The sequence below is a fragment of the Urocitellus parryii genome, chromosome 4, assembly GCF_045843805.1.
Source record: "Urocitellus parryii isolate mUroPar1 chromosome 4, mUroPar1.hap1, whole genome shotgun sequence".
Classification (NCBI taxonomy): Eukaryota; Metazoa; Chordata; class Mammalia; order Rodentia; family Sciuridae; genus Urocitellus; species Urocitellus parryii.
Window position 1 is genome coordinate 93,790,862 of NC_135534.1, and position 19,885 is coordinate 93,810,746.

The 19,885-nt window shown below is 35.0% G+C and overlaps 1 protein-coding gene across 9 annotated transcripts in view; it reads left to right on the plus strand.

Annotated features, from left to right (window-relative positions):
• The window catches only part of Gria4 (glutamate ionotropic receptor AMPA type subunit 4), a 333,715-nt gene that overhangs the window by 215,416 nt on the left and 98,414 nt on the right, over positions 1 to 19,885 (plus strand). For all 9 annotated transcript variants that reach the window (XM_026399030.2, XM_026399029.2, XM_077797709.1 and 6 more), the window contains exon 4: positions 19,101 to 19,285. In XM_026399030.2, coding sequence (XP_026254815.1) covers positions 19,101 to 19,285 — 185 coding nt within the window. The remainder of the gene's footprint in view (positions 1 to 19,100; positions 19,286 to 19,885) is intronic.

Sequence of the window (19,885 nt, forward strand, 5' to 3'; positions counted from 1 at the left end):
GGAGTTTGATTAAATTGTCACTATGATTCTTCCCATCTGGAAGATGCTTTGATTCCACATGGATAGAATTGGAAGTAGAATTTGCTTGTGTAATAGGGTCATTTGATCTTCCAATCTACTAGAATATGTTGTTTTGTAAAAGTTACTATTACATTTATTTGTCAACATTTTTAAACTGGTTTGAAAACATAGAGTACGTAATACAATCAACAAAATTTCAATATATAAATTGTTGGAGCCTATGTTTGGACATTCTTATATCTCTAAATATTAATTAAGCTTTGGGGGAATAAAATCCATGAAATTCTTCAACCCAAACACATTAAAGATGAAATGAAGGCACTGAAAAGTCCTTGCCTTCCCAAGTTAAGAAAACCTTCATTGCTATTGAATTGCAACGCGATCCCAATAATCTTGGTCTCAACATCCTGCAAACATTGGAGATCTAGAATTATCTGTTCAGAAACACTAGATATCCTCCCTCCAGCTCTAGCTAGCTGAAAGGCTGATGGTCATAACTTTCTGAGATAACAAAATACAAATGTTGAGAGATCACATGTAATTCTTCTAAATTCACATACTAATGAGAAATTAGTTTAAAAAAAAAAAAAAGAAAAGCACAGCATTGTCTGGACACCTACAGCATCTTCACAGATAAGACTTCTGGATTTTCACATGTCCTTTTACATTGGTCATCTTTTTTTCTGTCAATGTTTTTGCTAGCTCTCAGTGAAAACAAAGAGACAATTTGAAGATTATGGACTCCTTTTAGTGTCTTTGTCTATTCTCCTCTATAAGTCAGCCTTGTAACTGGTTCATGCATAGGGGTTTACCTACACAGTCCTGGTTTGTCCAGAATATCCTGCTTTAATATTAAAAGGTCCTACTTTCTCTCTTGAAAATGTCTCTGTCTGTATGATAAATTGTAGAGTCACCCACTTATTAAAAGCCACCAAAGTTAATATCATTGAGCTAAATTTTAATTAAATGTATATAACCTCCTCTTCCAATTCCTATAAATTGACTGATATGAATGAATTGGAGATACAAGTCACATTCAGTCATGCTTGAGAACATTTCAGATTATTCTGTGGACAAATAGTCTATTATTAGATATGGGAAATGGTTTTCTTTTTTAATTCTCCTCTGACCTCATCATGTTCCAAGAACCCCTTCAAATGGAGTATTAAGACCTAGTAAATTATAATTCTAGTGAGAGCTATATTTTACAAATGTATAACCCAGACTCTAAATGTCCTTGTAGGGAATAAAATGAAAATTAACGAATTGCAGAGCAATTGTAAAACAAGACCTTTCGCATTAAGAACAAACTATTTGGTAACAGCTTTTAAAGTAACTATCCATCCAGAGTATAATGTAGTCTGTGTATGTTTATAGGATTTATATTACTGGGAATATATTTTAAGAATATAGACATTTCTCTAAAGATTCTAAAAGTCAAATTATTCCGTGAAATGATTTCCTTTATTTAGCATTTTAAAAGAATATACACTGATGCTATCCTGAGACTACTATTATTTCTACTGCCAGAGCCATCCAGACTCTATTACTGCTGCTGCAGCTGCTGCTAATACGGCGGCTACTTCTAGTGCACACACACCCATATGCACAAACACACACACAATGCTCCATGCATCCATAAACAGAAACCTGAGTTTCTCTACAGTATATAAATGATGGTAAATAAGATGCAGAGTGGTGTATTAGAAAGTGTAGATGATGAAGTAGGACTGGCAAGGTCCATGTCCAAGATCTGCTTCCCAGTTTGTGAAGTTGGTCAGTCTTCTGGTAATCTATTGCTGTAGGACAATCTTCTTTCCAATTTAATGACTTGAAACAACAATCAGCATTTTATTAGTAACTCACGTGGTTGTAGAGGTGACTGGGCTTAACCAGGTGATTCTCACTCAGGAATCTCTCATGAAATTTCAGTCAGATGGTCATTGGAACTGGGTGGCCTCAAAGATCTCGCACTCTTGTATGGTGGTTGATCATGGCTGTCACTTGTCACCTGAAGCTTCATCTGGTATTGTTAGCTGTTAACACACGAAGATAGCCTTTTCTCTGACTGTTTGGCACTCCGAAAGTAGCCTTCTCAAGAGAACCAGGCAGAAACAATACTGGCTTCTCATGATCAATCTGGGAAGCCATGTATCGTCACCTCCTTAATGGTCAGTGGCCTGCCTTGATTCAAGAGGAGGTGAATCTTGACTCTCACATTTTGGAGGGTAAGGGTTGCAGGGTAGGAGGTTGCATGTCAGAAAGGAGATTTTGTTGTAGCTATCCTGGAAAATACAATCTGCCATTAGATTTGCTAGTCCAGTTTCTTCATCTGAAATTAAATGTGGATAAAAATACCTATACTATACAGTTATTTTGAGAAAATTTAAAAAATCAAACTCTTATAACAATACATAGTAACCTCTCAGTAATGTTAACTATAGTTCATGAAGAACTATAGAGAAACACATTTTGTCAAGCAAAAATGACAAATAATTGATCAAGAACTATTTATGTTGTTTATCTGTAAATTAATGGTAAGAATAGGCTTCTGACTCAATATTTAAACATTGGAAATCTATATATACTATTTCCTTTGGTACATATATAATATTTCTTTATTCTAAAAATTAGAAGACTTGGATTTAGATTTTTGAAAAGAAAGTCCACTTTTAAATTACTGATTTTCTAATTTCCATTGTATATAAGTTATTTTGACAGTTACCTATAATTTGGAAGATGTGAAGTATTGACTATAATAATTTCAGAAAGTATTTTCATATGTATTTATATCTTGTTTCTACAAAAAAGGTGGGTGCTGGTTTTATAATGTAAAGAATACATATATACATAATAAATATTATGTAATGTACATATATGCTTTTATAAATGTGCAATAGACACATGTAAATTTACAATATGTATATATAAGACTATCACACACATACACATTTTCACATGTGCCTAGTATTTATAAATAATTAGGAACCAATGTCATGGAATGAAAAACTTACTTGCAAACATAAAGGCTAAAACAATTGTAATGATTAAACATAACATTTGCTCTGAACTTCTTGATAATCAGTAGGGAAAGTGGAAAATTACTGATTGTTTAATTCATATTAACACACACACACACACACACACACACACACACACATGTTGAGTATGCCAATTTTCCAAGGATCACCCTGATGATGAAGTCCTAAAATAAGATTAAAGATGAAATCTTTCTTTAAGGACATTGAGCACAAATATTTTCTTTAAAGATGTTTACAACAAATTCAGAAATTATCTAAATACTGCCACTAACTGCCAAGACCTTCAATAAAAATTGAAGGTATAAGATTACTGTTTACCTTGTTAACCCATGTGTGCAGTGGGAGCTGACCATATACCATCCAATAACTCACTTGGATATAGGCTGTATGTAAAATAAAAATGCAACTGAAGGGAACAGTCCACAACTAATCTTTTTTTTTCCTCTATCAGCATTTGATACCAAAATAACAGATAATTCAAGAGTATGCTTAATAAGAGCCTAAAACACTGATTTTTTTTGTTATTGTTGTTGCTACTTACTGAGTCAGCATCAAATGTTTTGAGAAAAAGATGATGAGGTGGCAAGGTAGGACGTTTTATTTTGCAGGCTTAAAAGCATACAGAAAAGGAATGCCCATCCCCAGTGGAAAGTTACTTGTCAACAAAGCTAGCATTTTTCCCACAAGGAAATTTTGGATCTGGCACGTCAAACATTTGTATATTTGTTTGATTGTGACCCTATAATTTCATATCATAATGAAGAGATATTTAGATTTGGAAAACTGTACTGAATAGATATTAAAATTGATCCTTGAACCACTGTCAATTCCCTATAAATGTCTCTATTAAATATCTCATCTCATTAGAGACCTTGAAAAGATCTGAGGTGTCTGCCAGCTGAGTAAACTGGACGATATACTCCATGTAATTTAATTAGTAGACTTGCTGGATAGGATTTTGTAGAATTAACCAATTTAATTTTGAATAATATCTACCAAAAATAATAACTTTAATTTTGACATGTTTGTGTCAGGTAAGCTATCATTTGTGGCAGCAATTGGATAGCAAAAGCCTTTTTTTTTTCCTAGTACATCTAGTTCATAAAAATAATATATAATGATCACAATGGAAAACATTTTCTTTCCTTTGTCTAAATTTTAAGGAAATGCAAGATAATTAAGGTATAACCCCAAAATAAAGGGGGTTGAAATGTAGCTTTTTAAAAACTCTGTAATTATAAATTATTGTTTGCCTTATTTTTTTAATATATATTTTTAGCTGTAGGTGAACACATAACTTTGTTTTATTTTTATGTGGTGCTGAATATCGAACCCAGTGCCTCATGCATGCATGACAAATGCTCTACCTCTGAGCCACAAACCCAGCCCACTTTATTTAAAAAAAATATATATATATAATATATATACATATATATATTATTGAAGATTGTATATGTTCAATGTATACATATATTGTTTTATATATATGTATATATAATATGACTCAATATGTGTATGCATTCTTAATACTTGACTCAGTATTAAAATGTAGTTTATTTGAAAGGAATGACATCTCAGAATATAAGGCTTGAGCATTGTCCTTTTTTATCTCCTGAAAGATGTGAAAACATAATAAAAATTGCAAACTGTCTCATACAATTCTTGGAAATTACATTAAATCAAGAAGAGATAGATGGAAAAATCTTACCTATATATTCCTTCTACCAAATTTACTGCTTTACACTAAAGTTAATTCAATTAGTTGCTATGCTGTTGGTAAACCAATGGTGTGTACTAATGGGGTGATCAGGAAATGCTTAATAATGGAACTACTTAAGGTTCAGACAGGGTTTAGGAACACCAATAAGAAAAGGGGTGGTGCCCTTATTCCAGAGGGAGCAACAGCATAGAGCCTTTACCACCATAAGTCTGAATGACAAGGCAGGGGACGACTAGTTTTATAGAGAACACTGAATAACAAAGAAGATGGCCAGTATTTATGTGATGTACTACGTCCCATATGAACCTGGTAGGAAAGGGATCATGCGGAAAAATACACTGACTTCACTCTTTTCTAAAATGTTATGTTTAATCATTACAACCCTTTAAGGTGGTCCTACCTTCCCACCACTTCTTTTAGTTCACTCAAGTGAAAGTCAAAAAGCACAGACCCAGGCCATACAGGTCAGCCTTCTCCATCAGCAACAGAGGACAGGATGGGGTAAATGAAAAGCAGATCTGAATTGATCTGTGCTGGATACCTAGCACAGTTCCTAAGAAGACACTGAGGTGTGAAGTATGGGTGGAGAGAACTAGCCTAAAGATAAATTTCCAGATTTTGAATATGCCCAAGTTCACCTTTTGTGAAATGAATGGAGGCAGAACCAGCATAGGAGCCCCACATGAGATAAGCTATATAAACTTAGAAGCATAGAACTTCATACAGCAATGACGATCCCTTCCCTCCTGCAAACTTGGTTACCAAAGACCTATCATAGGCACTGAAATATCAAACTTTATAATTAGCCCTAAAAATCCAACCCTAAAATGTCCCACTCAAATTTATGGTTTTCAGGATTTTTTAAAACAAAATTTCTAAAAAGAACCAAGCCTAACAGATTGCTTAATATTTTCTATATGTTCTGTATATCATATTGCCTTCCTAAATTCTCCAGTTTTAGAAAAAAATCACAACAATGTTTTCCCAAATCTATATTAAATCAAACTCAATAGCACAACTAATTCGATAGGGCCTCATTGTTTCATCAGAATGAGCCGTGACAGCCTTATTAAGTTTCAACCAAGATGTCAGTGGTAAGAGTACAGATCAATTCAGAAAGCAAAAGAGGGAGTGATATCGTGACTTACTGACATTAAATAATTGATGAAAAATAGTTTGATCTCATGTTTCATGTTGATAATACCAACTTGGCTCCAAATTTGTTGAAATTATAAATTATAGACAAACATTTCTATATCCATTATAATATATAATACAACTTTCAGGAAAACTTCATCCTAATTAGAAATACATTTTTGATTTTCTGTATTAATACCTACTCAGGAAACTTGCCTACATTAATCCTGGCATCAACAAGTCATTTCACACTGTGATTCAGATTTAGTTTGTGAAATACTCCCATGGGGTCTTATTGACTGTTCCTAGAAGGGAAGAACTTGGGCAAGCATATAGATAGATCTAAGTAATGATTCAAAAGCTTTTAACTAAAGTTGACCTAATTCTAGATTTATGTTTGATGCCCTGCAGAGTGAGGGCAGTTGCTCTTGTGTCCTGAGCAGTGCCAGGGGCCACATCATTAGCCAAACTGGACCACAGGTCTGCATCAACTATCTACTCTGAAAAAGAAACTGTGTTTGTTACTATAATATTGGCAGCAGTTGTAACACTGAGGCCAGATCTGGCAGAGGCTGTCAGGAGGGGCTCTCAGTTCCCTGGGAGCTTGGAGGAAAAAAGCAAGCACATTCCCAATGTGAGAAGCAGAAGCCACAGCACTCCTTGAAAATACCCACAGAACCTAGGAGTGCTTTGTGGTCAGGGATATTTCTTGGCCAAAAATGAATTCTTAATAGGAGAATAAAATTAATCCAAACGGAATGGAATTAAGTTTTCATTGTATTACAGAGCATATCTCAGAGAAGAATAAAAAGCAGGCTCTAATGTCAGACAGAATGAGTCTCTACCAATTAAGCTAAGTGATCTTGGCCAAAAACTTAAGTTCTCTATCACCAGTTTCTTTTAGATAAAATGAAGATAATAAAACTAACACTATGCCCACAAAGCACTTAATTCAATATTCCTGGATTAGGCAGGCCCTCCATAGTGTTATTGTTATTATCTTTATAATTATTAGACTTGATCAAATGGGGGTACATTTTTTAAAGGCAGGAGTTTTACTTGTCTCCTTAGATTAACTCTTATTGATACAGTCTTCATATTTAGAAAAAAAACTAGGAAAACAAAAATGAATAAAGTAGTCTTAGACTTTAAGGGAACTAAATAGGCAAACCAGCAATTAACACTTTGTGTAATTGAACATCCTTGAGATTAGTGACTGGCTCAAGTACTGTCTTTAGTACTTTCAAAAATACCATATAGGATTTACTTATTTAATAAATAAATATTTTCAAGGTAGCATGAACTGTGATTACCATTCAGACAGTTAGCTAAGGAACTATAAAGAAAAAGGGCTCCACATAGAACACATCAAGGGAGTCTTCTAAAATGGTCTGAAGCTGAAGCTGAAGGAAAGGTTGGAAGTTGCCAGAGAGTGTGGGGAAAGCAGGCATTTTAGCACAGGTACCAGCCCTCACAAAGCATTGAGGCAGCAGTGAATCTGGTTTATTCAGAGAACTATACTTTTTGGTATGAGAGAACTTGGTTTGGGAAGATAAGCATCTCTCCTACGACCAACTCCAATAATTCGATCCCTTTCTTCATAGCACTTATCACCTCTTGTCATTATATTATAAATGCATTTATGTATTTAGTATTTTTCTATTATGTGTCTCAGCACTAGAGTATAGACTTTGTAAAGAGGATTCCTCTTACTATTTTGCTTATTTCTGTATCTACAACATCTGGAGCAGTGGATTTGCATACAGTCAGCACTTGGTAAACAAGCAGTGAATGAAAATGAAAGAATAAACAAGTAGGTAATTGTCACTAAATGTCTTAAATATCAAGTTTAGGAAGAAAGAGCAGAACTGGTTTCCATAAAGGTGAGAAGAGGGACAAGTCTGAGACTGTCTCTTGTGTTTCTGAATAAAGTGGCTGAGTATCTAATAACCAAATAAGGAACCAAGAGTAAGAGACAGGTTTCTGTTTTTCTTTCTGAGGGAAGTGTGGGATATTGAGTATACACCATGATTGTCCAGAATTATAAATATGAAAAACATCATGACTGATAAAAACCCAACATTAATCATCTTTGATATATAGAAAGCAACAGTAGAAAGTTAAGGAATTCAAATAAACTGCCTTAGAACCAGAGTGAAAATAAGAAGCTCAGCTTTCATGGTTGAAGGTAACTAAGTCTGCCAAGGAACCCACCATTTGTTGCTTGGCATGCCGTTCAAGAAGTCACTCTGAGTTTAGATGATCAGCTCAGGGCCATTTCCCCACTAAAGACATTTAATAGTGAGTAATCAAATGTATTCACTCTCAGTCACTGACACGAGCTTACAATTACTTCTTGGAATTGAGCTAGCCTCAGTGGGATATGAAAATTAGGCTAATCATATTGTGAATACTTACTTCATCCTGTGTTTGTTCCTGCTAGGAGCAGAAATTGTCTCGATAATTGTATGCAAATCCTTTCGCCAGAATCTGCACAAGAAAATTATGTACTGCTACTCCTGTGCTGAAGAAAAGACAAAAGTAACATTTTAAAACATCACTTTCAAATCAACCAAAATGAATGGTTTTGGCTCTGTGTATAAAAGCCAGATGAAAATTAATATTATTTACAGTACACAGCTTGGCATGTGAATATAACAAACTGATATTTAATATGTTGTGTAACATGTCTGTGTTTTGTTGCTAGTGATTGTTTTCATGATTAATTAATGAGATCTATTGGACTCAAACTTCAGCACAGGTAGAATAAATTAATTGGTCTTTTAAAAACCAGAATTCTATGTAGCATTGGTTATCTTGCTCAACCAATGAGCCAATATTTCAGAGTTAATCATTTTGTTTTGTTTTTAGTTTTGTATCTTGGAGCAGTGGAGATTGAATCCAGGAGTGCTTTAACACTGAGATACATCCCAGCCCTTTTTTATTTATTTATTTATTTTTGAGACAGAGTTTCACTAAGTAGCCAAGGCCGGCCTAGAACTTGCCATCCCTCTGCCTCAGCCTCCCAAGTCACTAGGAATACAGGCTTGTGCCACCATCCTTGATTGTTTCCATTTTTGTTTTTATAAGCCAAAAGTATTTCTGTTTTTAATCATTTAGAATGGAGCTCTTTTTTTTCTTTTTTTATTCTAATTTGTTATATATGAGAGCAGAATGCATTAAAATTCATATTACACATATAGAGTACAATTTTTCATGTGTCTGGTTGTATACAAAGTATACTCGCACCATTTGTGTCTTCATACATGTTTTTAGAGTAATGATATCGACCTCATGCCACCATCTTTTTTATCCCCATTTCCCCTCCCAACTCTTTGCCCTATCTAGTATTCATCTAATCCTCCAATGCTCCCTGAGCCAACCCATCATGAATCACCATCTTTATATCAAAGAAAACATTCAGCATTTTTTTTATGATTGGCTAACTTCACTTTGCATTATGTTCTCCAACTCCACCCATTTAACTGCAAATGCCATGATTTCATTATCTTTTATTGCTGACTAATATTCCATTGTGTTTATATACCACATTTTCTTTATCCATTCATCTACTGAGGGACATCTAGGTTGGTTCCACAGTTTAGCTACTGTGAATTGTGCTGCTATAAACATTAATGTGGCTGTGTCACTGTATATGCTGCTTTTAAGTCCTTTGGGTATAGATGGAGGAGAGGGATAGCTGGGTCAAATGGTGGTGCCATTTCAAGCTTTCGAAGGAATCAAGAATGGAGCTCTTTAAAATGTATTTCAAACTTACTTTAATTCTGAAATTTTTGAAGTTTATTTTAACTTTCATTAATGACTCAGGATGTTTGTTATAAATATTGAATAATAAATACTGGAATAATATTTGGGAAAAACTTGAGATATCCCATATAGTACTCCTGGGTCCTACAACTCATGACCTCCCTATTCCTAGGTTTGGGAATTTTTATATTTTCCTACTTCTTTTAGGATTTAATGTGTAAACTGCAAATTAAGTAGTTTTTTAGGTATTTTAACAACACTAAGTATTATTTATTATTAATTCAAAAGATATCTCTAGGTCAAACAATAAGATATTGCTGATATTTCACTATTTTTGATCAGAAGAAATAGCAATTTCATATGGCTTCAGTTGATGTAAGAAAAATTGGCCTCATCATATATGGATAAGTACAGAATGAGAGAACAAGAATATAATTTAGAATAAAACAAGCAACTGACAGTCTCCTTTCTTCCCTTTCCACGCCCCCCAGAATCAGGCTAGACGAGAAGAGTCATTGAATTATACCTGTGTTAATTTTAGTCAACTCCCATTTGGATTCCTTTTCTTCCTTCTTTCCACTCATCCATCATTTTCACTATATCTAGCTAACATGATAAAAGCAGTTTTAAAAATCTGTCTCTTCCTTCCTCCAAAGCTTCAATATTTTATTACTATCAATGGAAGAATTTCTAAACTTACAGTATTTAATTATTCTTTAAAACTGTTTATTGTATGCCTTTTAGATGCCAGGCACTGAAAGGCAGAGTGAACAAAACAAAAGTCCTGACTTCATAAGCTTACATTCTGTGGAAGAAACAGAAAGTAAACAAGATGAGTGAAGAAAATGAAGAGTACACTAGATAGCAGCAAATGCTTTGGAGAAAGTAAAGCAGAGAAGCAGGATAGGAGATCCAGGATGAGGGAGCTGAAATTTTAGATCAAGTAACCTGGGATGGCCTCACTCAAAAGACAGCATTTGGATAAGGACCTAAAGGAAGTGAAATAGTGAACCCCCACCTTTGGGGACATCGCTCCAAGGCAAAACTTGGGGCCAGTTTGAGCATGATGTTTGAGCATGAGATAGCCCTACAGGAGGCCAGAGCTCTGGAGTCTTGCAGGCTGGTGTACAGAAGCAGTTGGAGGGTTTTGACCTTTGGTAGTATGAATTGGCTTACTTAAAAAGTTTGATTCTCAAAGCTGGCTTCTGCACTGACAGAATAGAACAAAGTCTGAACCAGAAATCCATGCAGCTACTTAGAAATAATTCTGTCCAAAAACTTGGGTTAAGGTGGAGGTGGCTGAGGTAAGGAGAAATTCTTGATATATTTTGAAGGTTGCACTGACAGCATATGATATGATATGGGCTGGGACTGTGAGAGAAAGAAGAATTGATGTTGTCTGCTATTTAATGGCCTTCACAAAATGGCCTCACCCTTCCTTGTTAATTTCATCATCTGCAGGAGAAAGACTGATGAAAACTCCTTCAACTTGAGAATTGAAGTCTTGAGTTCAGTTTACAGCTTGGCCACTTAGTGGGGTTATGATTTCATAGAAATCACGTAAACCTTTTCATAGGGTAGGATGATTCTTACTTCATAGGGCTGTGATAAGACCTTCTGATTGTATTATTAAACACTACTAGTCAGAATGTCATTTGTGAATCCTCTACTCAGGCAAGCTAATCTAGTAACTAGCCACTGTTCACATGCACTGTGGGCTCCCCAAGCCTCCTGCATCTGTGGCTGGGCCTTGTAGTACAGTGGCTCTTTCTTCCTCACCATTTCCATTCAGTAGACCCTCCTCATTCTCTAAGGACCACTTGGTAGTCCAGAGCATTCTTCCTCTGTGAAGTCACTTCTGACCCTCTTTTTCCTCTTAACACTTTTTTTTTCCTCTCAAGTACTGGATATTGAATAGGTTAAACATTGAAGATTTTTGTCTTAAGGATTTTAAATGCTTGACAGAAGACAAAGGCATCAGATTCTTAACAATTCACAAACGTAGGTTTTAATTCCCTTTTGAGAATAAAATAGCTGTGTTTTTATGAAAGTTTCAGTTGTAAATTTTGTATAGTGTAATATAAAAATTAATAAAATTAGAATTGTGAATTTATATTCTGTGATATGAAACCAGATAAAAATCTTACTTTTTGTGTGTGTATTACTGGGGATTGAACCCAGGGCTTCATATATTTTAGCCAAGTGCTCTACCACTAAGCTACAACCTCAGACCTCTTTTGTTTTTACATGAAACAAGTTCTCACTAAGTTGTCCAGGCTGACTTGAAATCCCTCTGCCTCAGTGCCCAGAGTAGTTGCAATTATAGGCATGCACCACTATATCCACCTAAAATCTCACTTTATAAGCAAAACAGTAACTATATAGAAATTATGTTTAATATTTATTGTAAGTAGAAAAATCAGTCTTCAAGAATGGCTTATTTTTAAAACTTTGGCTTATATTACAAAAAGATTTTGGTAAAGGCCCACAGGAAATGAGACAAAATTTTTTAAAAAATGTGTTGGAGGCGAACTTGAAGAGATTTAATGTATTTGTACAGTATACTCAAACCTCTGGAATAATTGATTCCTGTAGCAAGAGAGAAAAATGAGTGTCTCCAACTTGTATCAAAATTTATCATACTGCTTTGGGTGAAAAGAGAGGTGGCTCTAAAATTTTTTTCATCAGAAGTTAATTGATACTTGAAATTCATATAGAAAAATAGGCGTTCCTTCTGGAGATCCAAAAAGATCTGAGTTCCATCTCTTTCATTTCTTTTTTTTTTTATTTCCTGTATATGAGGCAAGTGCTCTAATACTAAGCTATATCCCCTGAAAGACCTGACTTCCCTCTGAAAATAAAAAGTAGAATGTAGAATGAACACCAGAACATAGTGTGGCATTCAAAATCCTTTTCTTTTTGTCTTATGTTTCATTTATCACCAGGTTGATTTATTCTTCCCTTTTAATCCAGAATCTATCTCTACATGATCCCAAATCTCACTCCGATTACTTTCCATCCCTCTTATTGCAGTAAGGTCTTTTAAGTGACTTTTCTTTTTCTGCGTCACCCACATATATCACATTTTCCTCACTTCAGCTATAAGTATTCCTCTAAGACACATTCTGTACTGTGGATCTCTTCTTAAGTCCTTGAGAATCAAAGACCAAATTCCTTAAGATTATACAAAAGGTTTTTCTGATTTGTCACTTGCTGTTTATCTCTCCAGCCTTAGAAGTCTTTTCACATGCCACATACACTCCTTGTCCTTTTAAACACAGAAGATAAAATGAAGTAGTTAGGTCCTGCATGTGACCTACCATGCTCCCTCTCAGCTCTGAGCCTTTTGATACCCTGATTCTGTTTGTGAACTGACTGCTACTTTTTTTTTTTTTTTGGAGGGTACTGGGGATTGAACCCAGGGGTGCTAAACCACTGAGCTACATCCCCTGTCCTTACCCCTTTTTTTTTTTTTTGAATTTTTTATTTTGAGACAGGGTCTTGCTAAGTTGCTGAGGCTGGCTTTGAACTTGAGATCCTTCTGCCTCAGCTTCCAGAGCCACTGGGATTACAGGTATGCCCACCATGCCAGGCTGGCCATTACTTTACTCATGCATCCAAACATCACTTTGCTGAGTAGCTACCAGGAAAAGTACTGGACAGAAATAGTTTCTACTTTCATGGAAACTATAGCATAGTAGGAGAAACAAGATTCCCATCTGATCATCATTTAAATGTATAATTAGAAACTGTAATAAAAATCTTTGAAAAAATGTGCAGAAAGCTATGAGAGTTTATTTCAGTGGAAAGTGTTTTAGTCGGGGTGTATGTGATGTTTTAGATGATATCTTAAGGATAAATAGAAGGCAAAAGAGGAAGGAAGTAGTCCTTCCAAGGGAGCATTAATATATGTAAAGACCCTGGTTGAGACTGTGTGGTGCCTTCTGGTTCCTCTAGAAGGCCAGTGCTATAGAGAGAAAGGAGGATAGTGACCCAGGATGAGCATGGAGAGAGAGTTAGGGGACAAGCATGACCAGTTGTTGGTATGGATCATAAAAATAATATGAAAACATTGAAGGATTTATGTAAATAAATGCCATAATTAGAGTTTCTGTTCACAGAAATCAATACAGTTGCTATGCAAATGAGTGGACATATGAATCAAGGGAATCGACCATTTGTAATATTGAAATAAGAGTTTCCCAGTGGCCCAGTTTTGGAACATGTCAAGATAAACAAGAGAAAATTGGGCATTCTTTGGAGGAGATGATTAGTGCTTTGAGTCTGTGGCAAATAGATGAGAATACTAGCTACATGATTGTATTAATCAAGATTAGGTTCAATTGTAACTGACAGAAAACTTTGCTTAAGCCATATTAACAGATAAAACAAGATAATATATTTATTTCTTTCATATGAAAATATGGATGGGTGACCAGGAAGGAGTAGTCCACCAGCGACCCAGGGTCCTTCTGTGTGGTCATTCTGTCATTCACAGTCCATGACCAAGTGGCAGAAATTCCCATTTAGGCAGCAAGGTGAAGGAAGGGTCAAATAGACAAGATATAAAGCATACTTATATGGTCTTTGGAGGAGAATTTCCTGAAGCTTCTACACAAAACTGTTAGCCAAAGCTCTGTCACAGAGCCATATCCAGCTGAACGAGAGTTAAGAAAATGCATTTATTGTGACTGTTTACATGGTGAAGGATGAAATCCCATTGTCTTGGATAAAGAGAGATTTGATAGTTAAAAAAAAAGATAAACTCTACTATAATGCTTTAAAATTTTAATCTGTCAAATTCCTTCATAAAGTGTCATCTGAACTAGGTAGGAGCACTGTAATATAAGGGCCACAAGACAATAAATCTTTTTGTCAAAAAATACAAGAGGGGCTGGGCTTGTAGCTCAGTGATAGAGCGCTTGCCTAGCACAGGTGAGGCACTAGATTCAATTCTCCGAACCACATAAAAATAAAGAAATTAAATAAAGGTTTTGTGTCCATCTACAATTAAAAAGTATTTAAAAAAATACTTGGGAAAATATAGGACTTAAAATGACCATGTTTGAAAATAGTCATTTTCTATCCATCTCTGAAGATAGATTTATTCTTTTTATCATTTTTGCATTTGCAGCAAAAAAAAAAATTCCATCTTATCTCATGTTTACATAGATAGCTTCTAGGTGTGTAAGTAAGAAAATCATTGCTTATTTCATTATGCTCTTCTTGAACTGTGGCATAAGTAAATGCCATAGTCACAGCTGCAGATAATTTTAACCAAGCTACAATGTTGGTTACTCCTTCTATGTACTGAGACCTTGAGGTTCAGACTGTGGCCTTTGAACACATTATTTCAGGACTAAGTTGCTTTGGCTGAAGTCCAAACTAAATGGTCACTAAATCTGCTCTATAGTTCCAGTCTGGTGACATTAAATGCACTGAGGATTGAAGAATTTTATTCCTCTCCTATGCTCAAGTCAATATGCAACATGAAGTAGATTTCCAAACATACACACCCCTTGCTCCTGAAGTCCACTAGCCTTGTGTCAGACCAGATAAAGTGATGATGAAGTAGCAGGTGCCTGTAGAGCAACTGGTAAGACCAATGAGGGTGGCTCTAATGTGAGTAGGTACAAACTGCTGCTATCTCCCTTTATTACTTTCAGATTAAGTGACACCCAATGGCACAGTTGGGTCTCTCCTTCCCAAACTAGTTCCCATAACTTAGATGTTTCTATATCTCATGTTCATCAAAATGACATATGCTTCATCTAATGACTTTGTTATCCAGACTATATTCCTTGAAAATTTCTATATTGTCAGCTCTTCCTGTTTTCTCCTCAATGTCTCACCCCTCTGAAATATGACTTCTCTATCCAGCATTTCATTGCCTGATCATGTTGAATATGTCAATGTCCTTCTCACTGAAAATACAACAGCCACTTTTCTGTCCTCTCCAAAGTGAAAATTTTTATGGCATATGGACAATTCTTGTCCTTTAAAAATTATTTCCTCCCTGGCATAAATATCTCCAGCTTCTCTTCCTGCTGCTCTGTGTACAGACAATTGCATCAAATAACTCTTGCAAAAGAATATCAAATAAATAAACTGAATTTGTGTGGTTAGCAGCAACTCTGAGATGCTACTCATCCAAAATAGGTCATTATCTGTGGATGATATAAAAATTGTTGATGTGTAAGAATGCAGTAGCTTAGGACTTCTTACCCCACTGTGATTTTATTTCAAAAAAATGTGCATATAATTATATGTATGAAAACATATTTTAAAATATTTTATGTGCAGTTGATAGTATTCTCTGATGTATATGAAAAAGGTTTTGGTTACTTATTATAATCTGATAATGTGATCACGTCTATGGCATGCTCTCCCTATTATTCTAAAAAAATTTTTTTTAATCCTTTGAAGTTATTTATATAATACTGTATATTTTGCTTAATGGTTAGTTACCTAACTATCAGTTTTGCTAGACAAGAATCACATCTTTGTTTATCTAGATATACCTTATAAAATTATGGATGGTTTAGGTCTTCAGTAAATATTACACATTAAAGTGTTAAAACAGCTTTTTAAGGAGAAGCAAGATTTAAAATATTCTTTACAGTAGAAAAATCTCCTTTCAACCATTTGAAATTCACCTAAACCTGCAGCCTTCATATTTTGACCACAGTATATTATATTACACATTTTAATAGCTAGAAGGTATAAATTATAGCCAGATGTAGAAGTAGTATGACCTGACATGTGACTTTCTAGTTTATATAACAACTAAGTTACATAATCATAGATTCAACAGCAGTATTTTCTCCTAGTTACAACTTATTCCCAGCTATCTTGGCAAATAAATAAGACACACACACACACACACACATCTGAGCAGCAATGAATAATATGAGAGCAGGTTAAAATCAAACACAGCTTATAAAAGAATGTAAGTTTTCAGCTAGGGCTCTGAAACTGTAGCTGTGTGTCCTTTGCACCACAATGAAAAGATGCCATTCATTTCTGACTTTGATTAATGGGGCTTTTTAGGTAGCCAACTTTCTTTGACATTTAACAAAGATTGTGACTGAGGGTTTTTTTCTTATTTCAAGTCTAGCATCATTTCTAAATCCAATCAATTAGATAATAAAATGCTGAACATGAATTATGGATTTATTATTGTAGATCTTTTCATTATGCTATGTAGAAACATGTAAATTTTGTTCGGAAGGTGTGTGTCTCTGCATCCTGTACAAGTCACATCAGCAGTAGAATAACAACAAGGATGCCTAGTACCGACATGAGTCCTGACAGCCACGCGAGGCCGAAAAATAGCAGCAATGTCTGGAGAACTAAGCTAAGATGTGGATTGATCACAGGGAGTAGAAAAACTATTTCTCTCTGTGTGGCCCATCTTTATCATTTCTAAAACAATCAAGCAAACAAAAAAAAATCTCAGAATTATTTTTGTATGACAATAAGTCAAAGGAGAAAAGGGGGAAAATGTCAATAGGCATTTTTTTAAAGTATTACTTTGAACTCAAAGAACACATTCATAGGTGTCAAAATGTTAGTAGAAAGAAGAAATGTTGCCTTCATTTCCATCAGAGAGCAATTCCCAGCAACAGAAGAAATGAGGTCTGAAAATGTGCATTAAGAAAGGCTGCATACCATCATGTTACATATGTATTGAATAGGAATTTTGATAAAGAGTCCCAAGTTTCCAGGAAGGTACAGAGGTGGGGAGGGCTAGGGAAGATTTCAAAAGGTAATTACTGGCCTGCATTACAAAAGGAAAGACTAAGCAAAGCAACAGATACACCAGAATAATTACAGAGTAATTAATATGCCCCCTTTTATCTTCTTTGGGGATTTTTTTTTTCATTTAGATAAAAATGAATCCTGACTGCTGCAGTATTTCATTTGGCAGGATATCAGGTAATTTATATTTCAAATATGATCTCATCATCAGTTCCATCTGTTGATATTACCTGAGCATCGTAATGTTTGAAACTCTGACATGTGGAAAGCATAACTCAAAATCAAAGTCCCTGAATCTGACTCACATATAATCAGAAAGCCAAAAAAAAAAAAAAAATGTGCTCTTATCCTGCAAGCACTGTGTATTCATTTCAAATCTTCACTTTTACCACCACCAGCTCCCTATCCTAACTCCAGAATTTAGGGAGGGAGAAATTATAGGCAACTGATATAGCATGAGCTCAAATAAGTGTTGGATTTTCTTAAAGAGGATTAGAATGTTTTGTTTATGCTAAGCTGTAAAGTGAAAAAATTACTAAAGTCTGTGATCCTATCCAATCCGTGTTTAAGGGTATTTATAGGTTTGAAGGATCTTTTCTCTTCCCTAATATTACAATTCAAAACTGAGAGCTAGAGAAAGCAGTATGAAGATATAACTCCAGTACTATGATTATAAATTTATAATTCCTCCCTTAACCAGATGCTTGGACCAGGTGTTTTTCCTTCCCCACAGGTAGATCTGTGTGGTGGTTCTACCTTCCTGTCTTCACATAAAAAATACCTTCACCTCCAGCACTTTTCAGCCCTCAAAACCAATGCAAGTGGTTTCTCCTTTGTGGGTTTTTATTTGTTTGTTTGTTTGTTTGTTTGTTTGTTTTGTCCCAGGCAGACATAACCTAGCCCAGGCAGACATAGCCTACCCTTCCCTTTGGTCAACACTTTATCCTGAGTACTCTATCACTGCACTTTTAAAAACTAAGTTGCATTTGTTTATTTGAATGCCTGTCTCTTCTGTTGTCTTATGAGTACTCAGTCCCTTACCAAGTGATTATTCAACTCACTCCCAATCTACATCACTCCTGTAAAGAGAGGACAAGCTTAATACATAAAGCCTTTGCAGTATAAATCTGTCCATATCATCAAACGAGGCTCCGAAGGTAATGGCTCTCCTATGAATACCATTGTACTGTTTCTTTTACGTCTTCTCTTCCATGGTGGAACCAAAGCTGTTACTACTTTGCTCCAATGGGAAGTCAAAACATTTCTTCAAAATGAATGCTGTCTAGTGAGCAAAAAAACAAAAGGCATTTCTGAAATTGATATTGACTACAAGTGATGGTAGACTTGGTTTTTAGTTTTCTCATCGAAAATGTGTCTAGACCAATGGAATATTCTCCAATAGAGCAATTTTGTGAGCTTTTACAAGAAATGGTGTTGCTACTTCATTCAATCAATAGCTTACGATATTTTTTTTGCCCTGAATACAGAAAGTAAGATCAAATGATTCTGAAACAGAGATTCAGATTTTTAAGTTTCTAAGCAATCAGTGTATATTTTGGAGCTTAAAAATATTGATGGAGACTCACTGCCTGCATATGTCATTAAAAAAGAGTATAAGCAGGTTTTTAGTAACTCTTTTTCCCGCCCAATAGGATACTCAATACTTCAAGCTATAATGGAAAAAGCAGGACAAAATGGTTGGCATGTCAGCGCTATATGTGTGGAAAATTTTAATGACGTCAGCTACAGACAACTTCTAGAGGAACTTGACAGAAGACAAGAGAAGAAATTTGTGATAGACTGTGAGATAGAGAGACTTCAAAATATATTAGAACAGGTAAGTCCTATTATCTTATTATTCTTATAATGGCAACCTTTGCCCAATTTGTGTCAAATAATATCTTCTCCCAACCATCAAGTTTAGAGTGTGAGTTTTGCATGATTTTTCCCTGGGACCAAGTCATAGTCCTGATCACCAAAGCCCATTTTGGAACTTAGGATCACTATTTCTGCTCAGTTTTTAACTCTTAATAATAGAAGTACCCTCATTGAATCATCATGAGCTCCTTCTTGGCTTTCTGTTTTAAGGAATAATAATTTTGAAGATTACAGCTATGAAAATATTAGAAAATCTTAAAATGTGGGCCCTTTATCCTTTAGAGAATCAGCTGCATGAAAAACAGCAACACAAATTGGCAAAGCAATGATATAAAAAATTAAAGTAAATACTGTGTGTGGTAAATTTTTCTACTAGATGTTATAAGTAAATACATTATCTACTATGGTAAAGATGATCTTTAACTCTCCTTTGCAAAGGAAGAATCCTTTAATCAAGCTTTCAATAAATATTTTTATTTGCTTTAAAGGAGGCAGGAAAAGATAAAACTGAGCTTTGCCATTGCATTAAGTGATAGGAAAATATTGTCCGATAATAGAT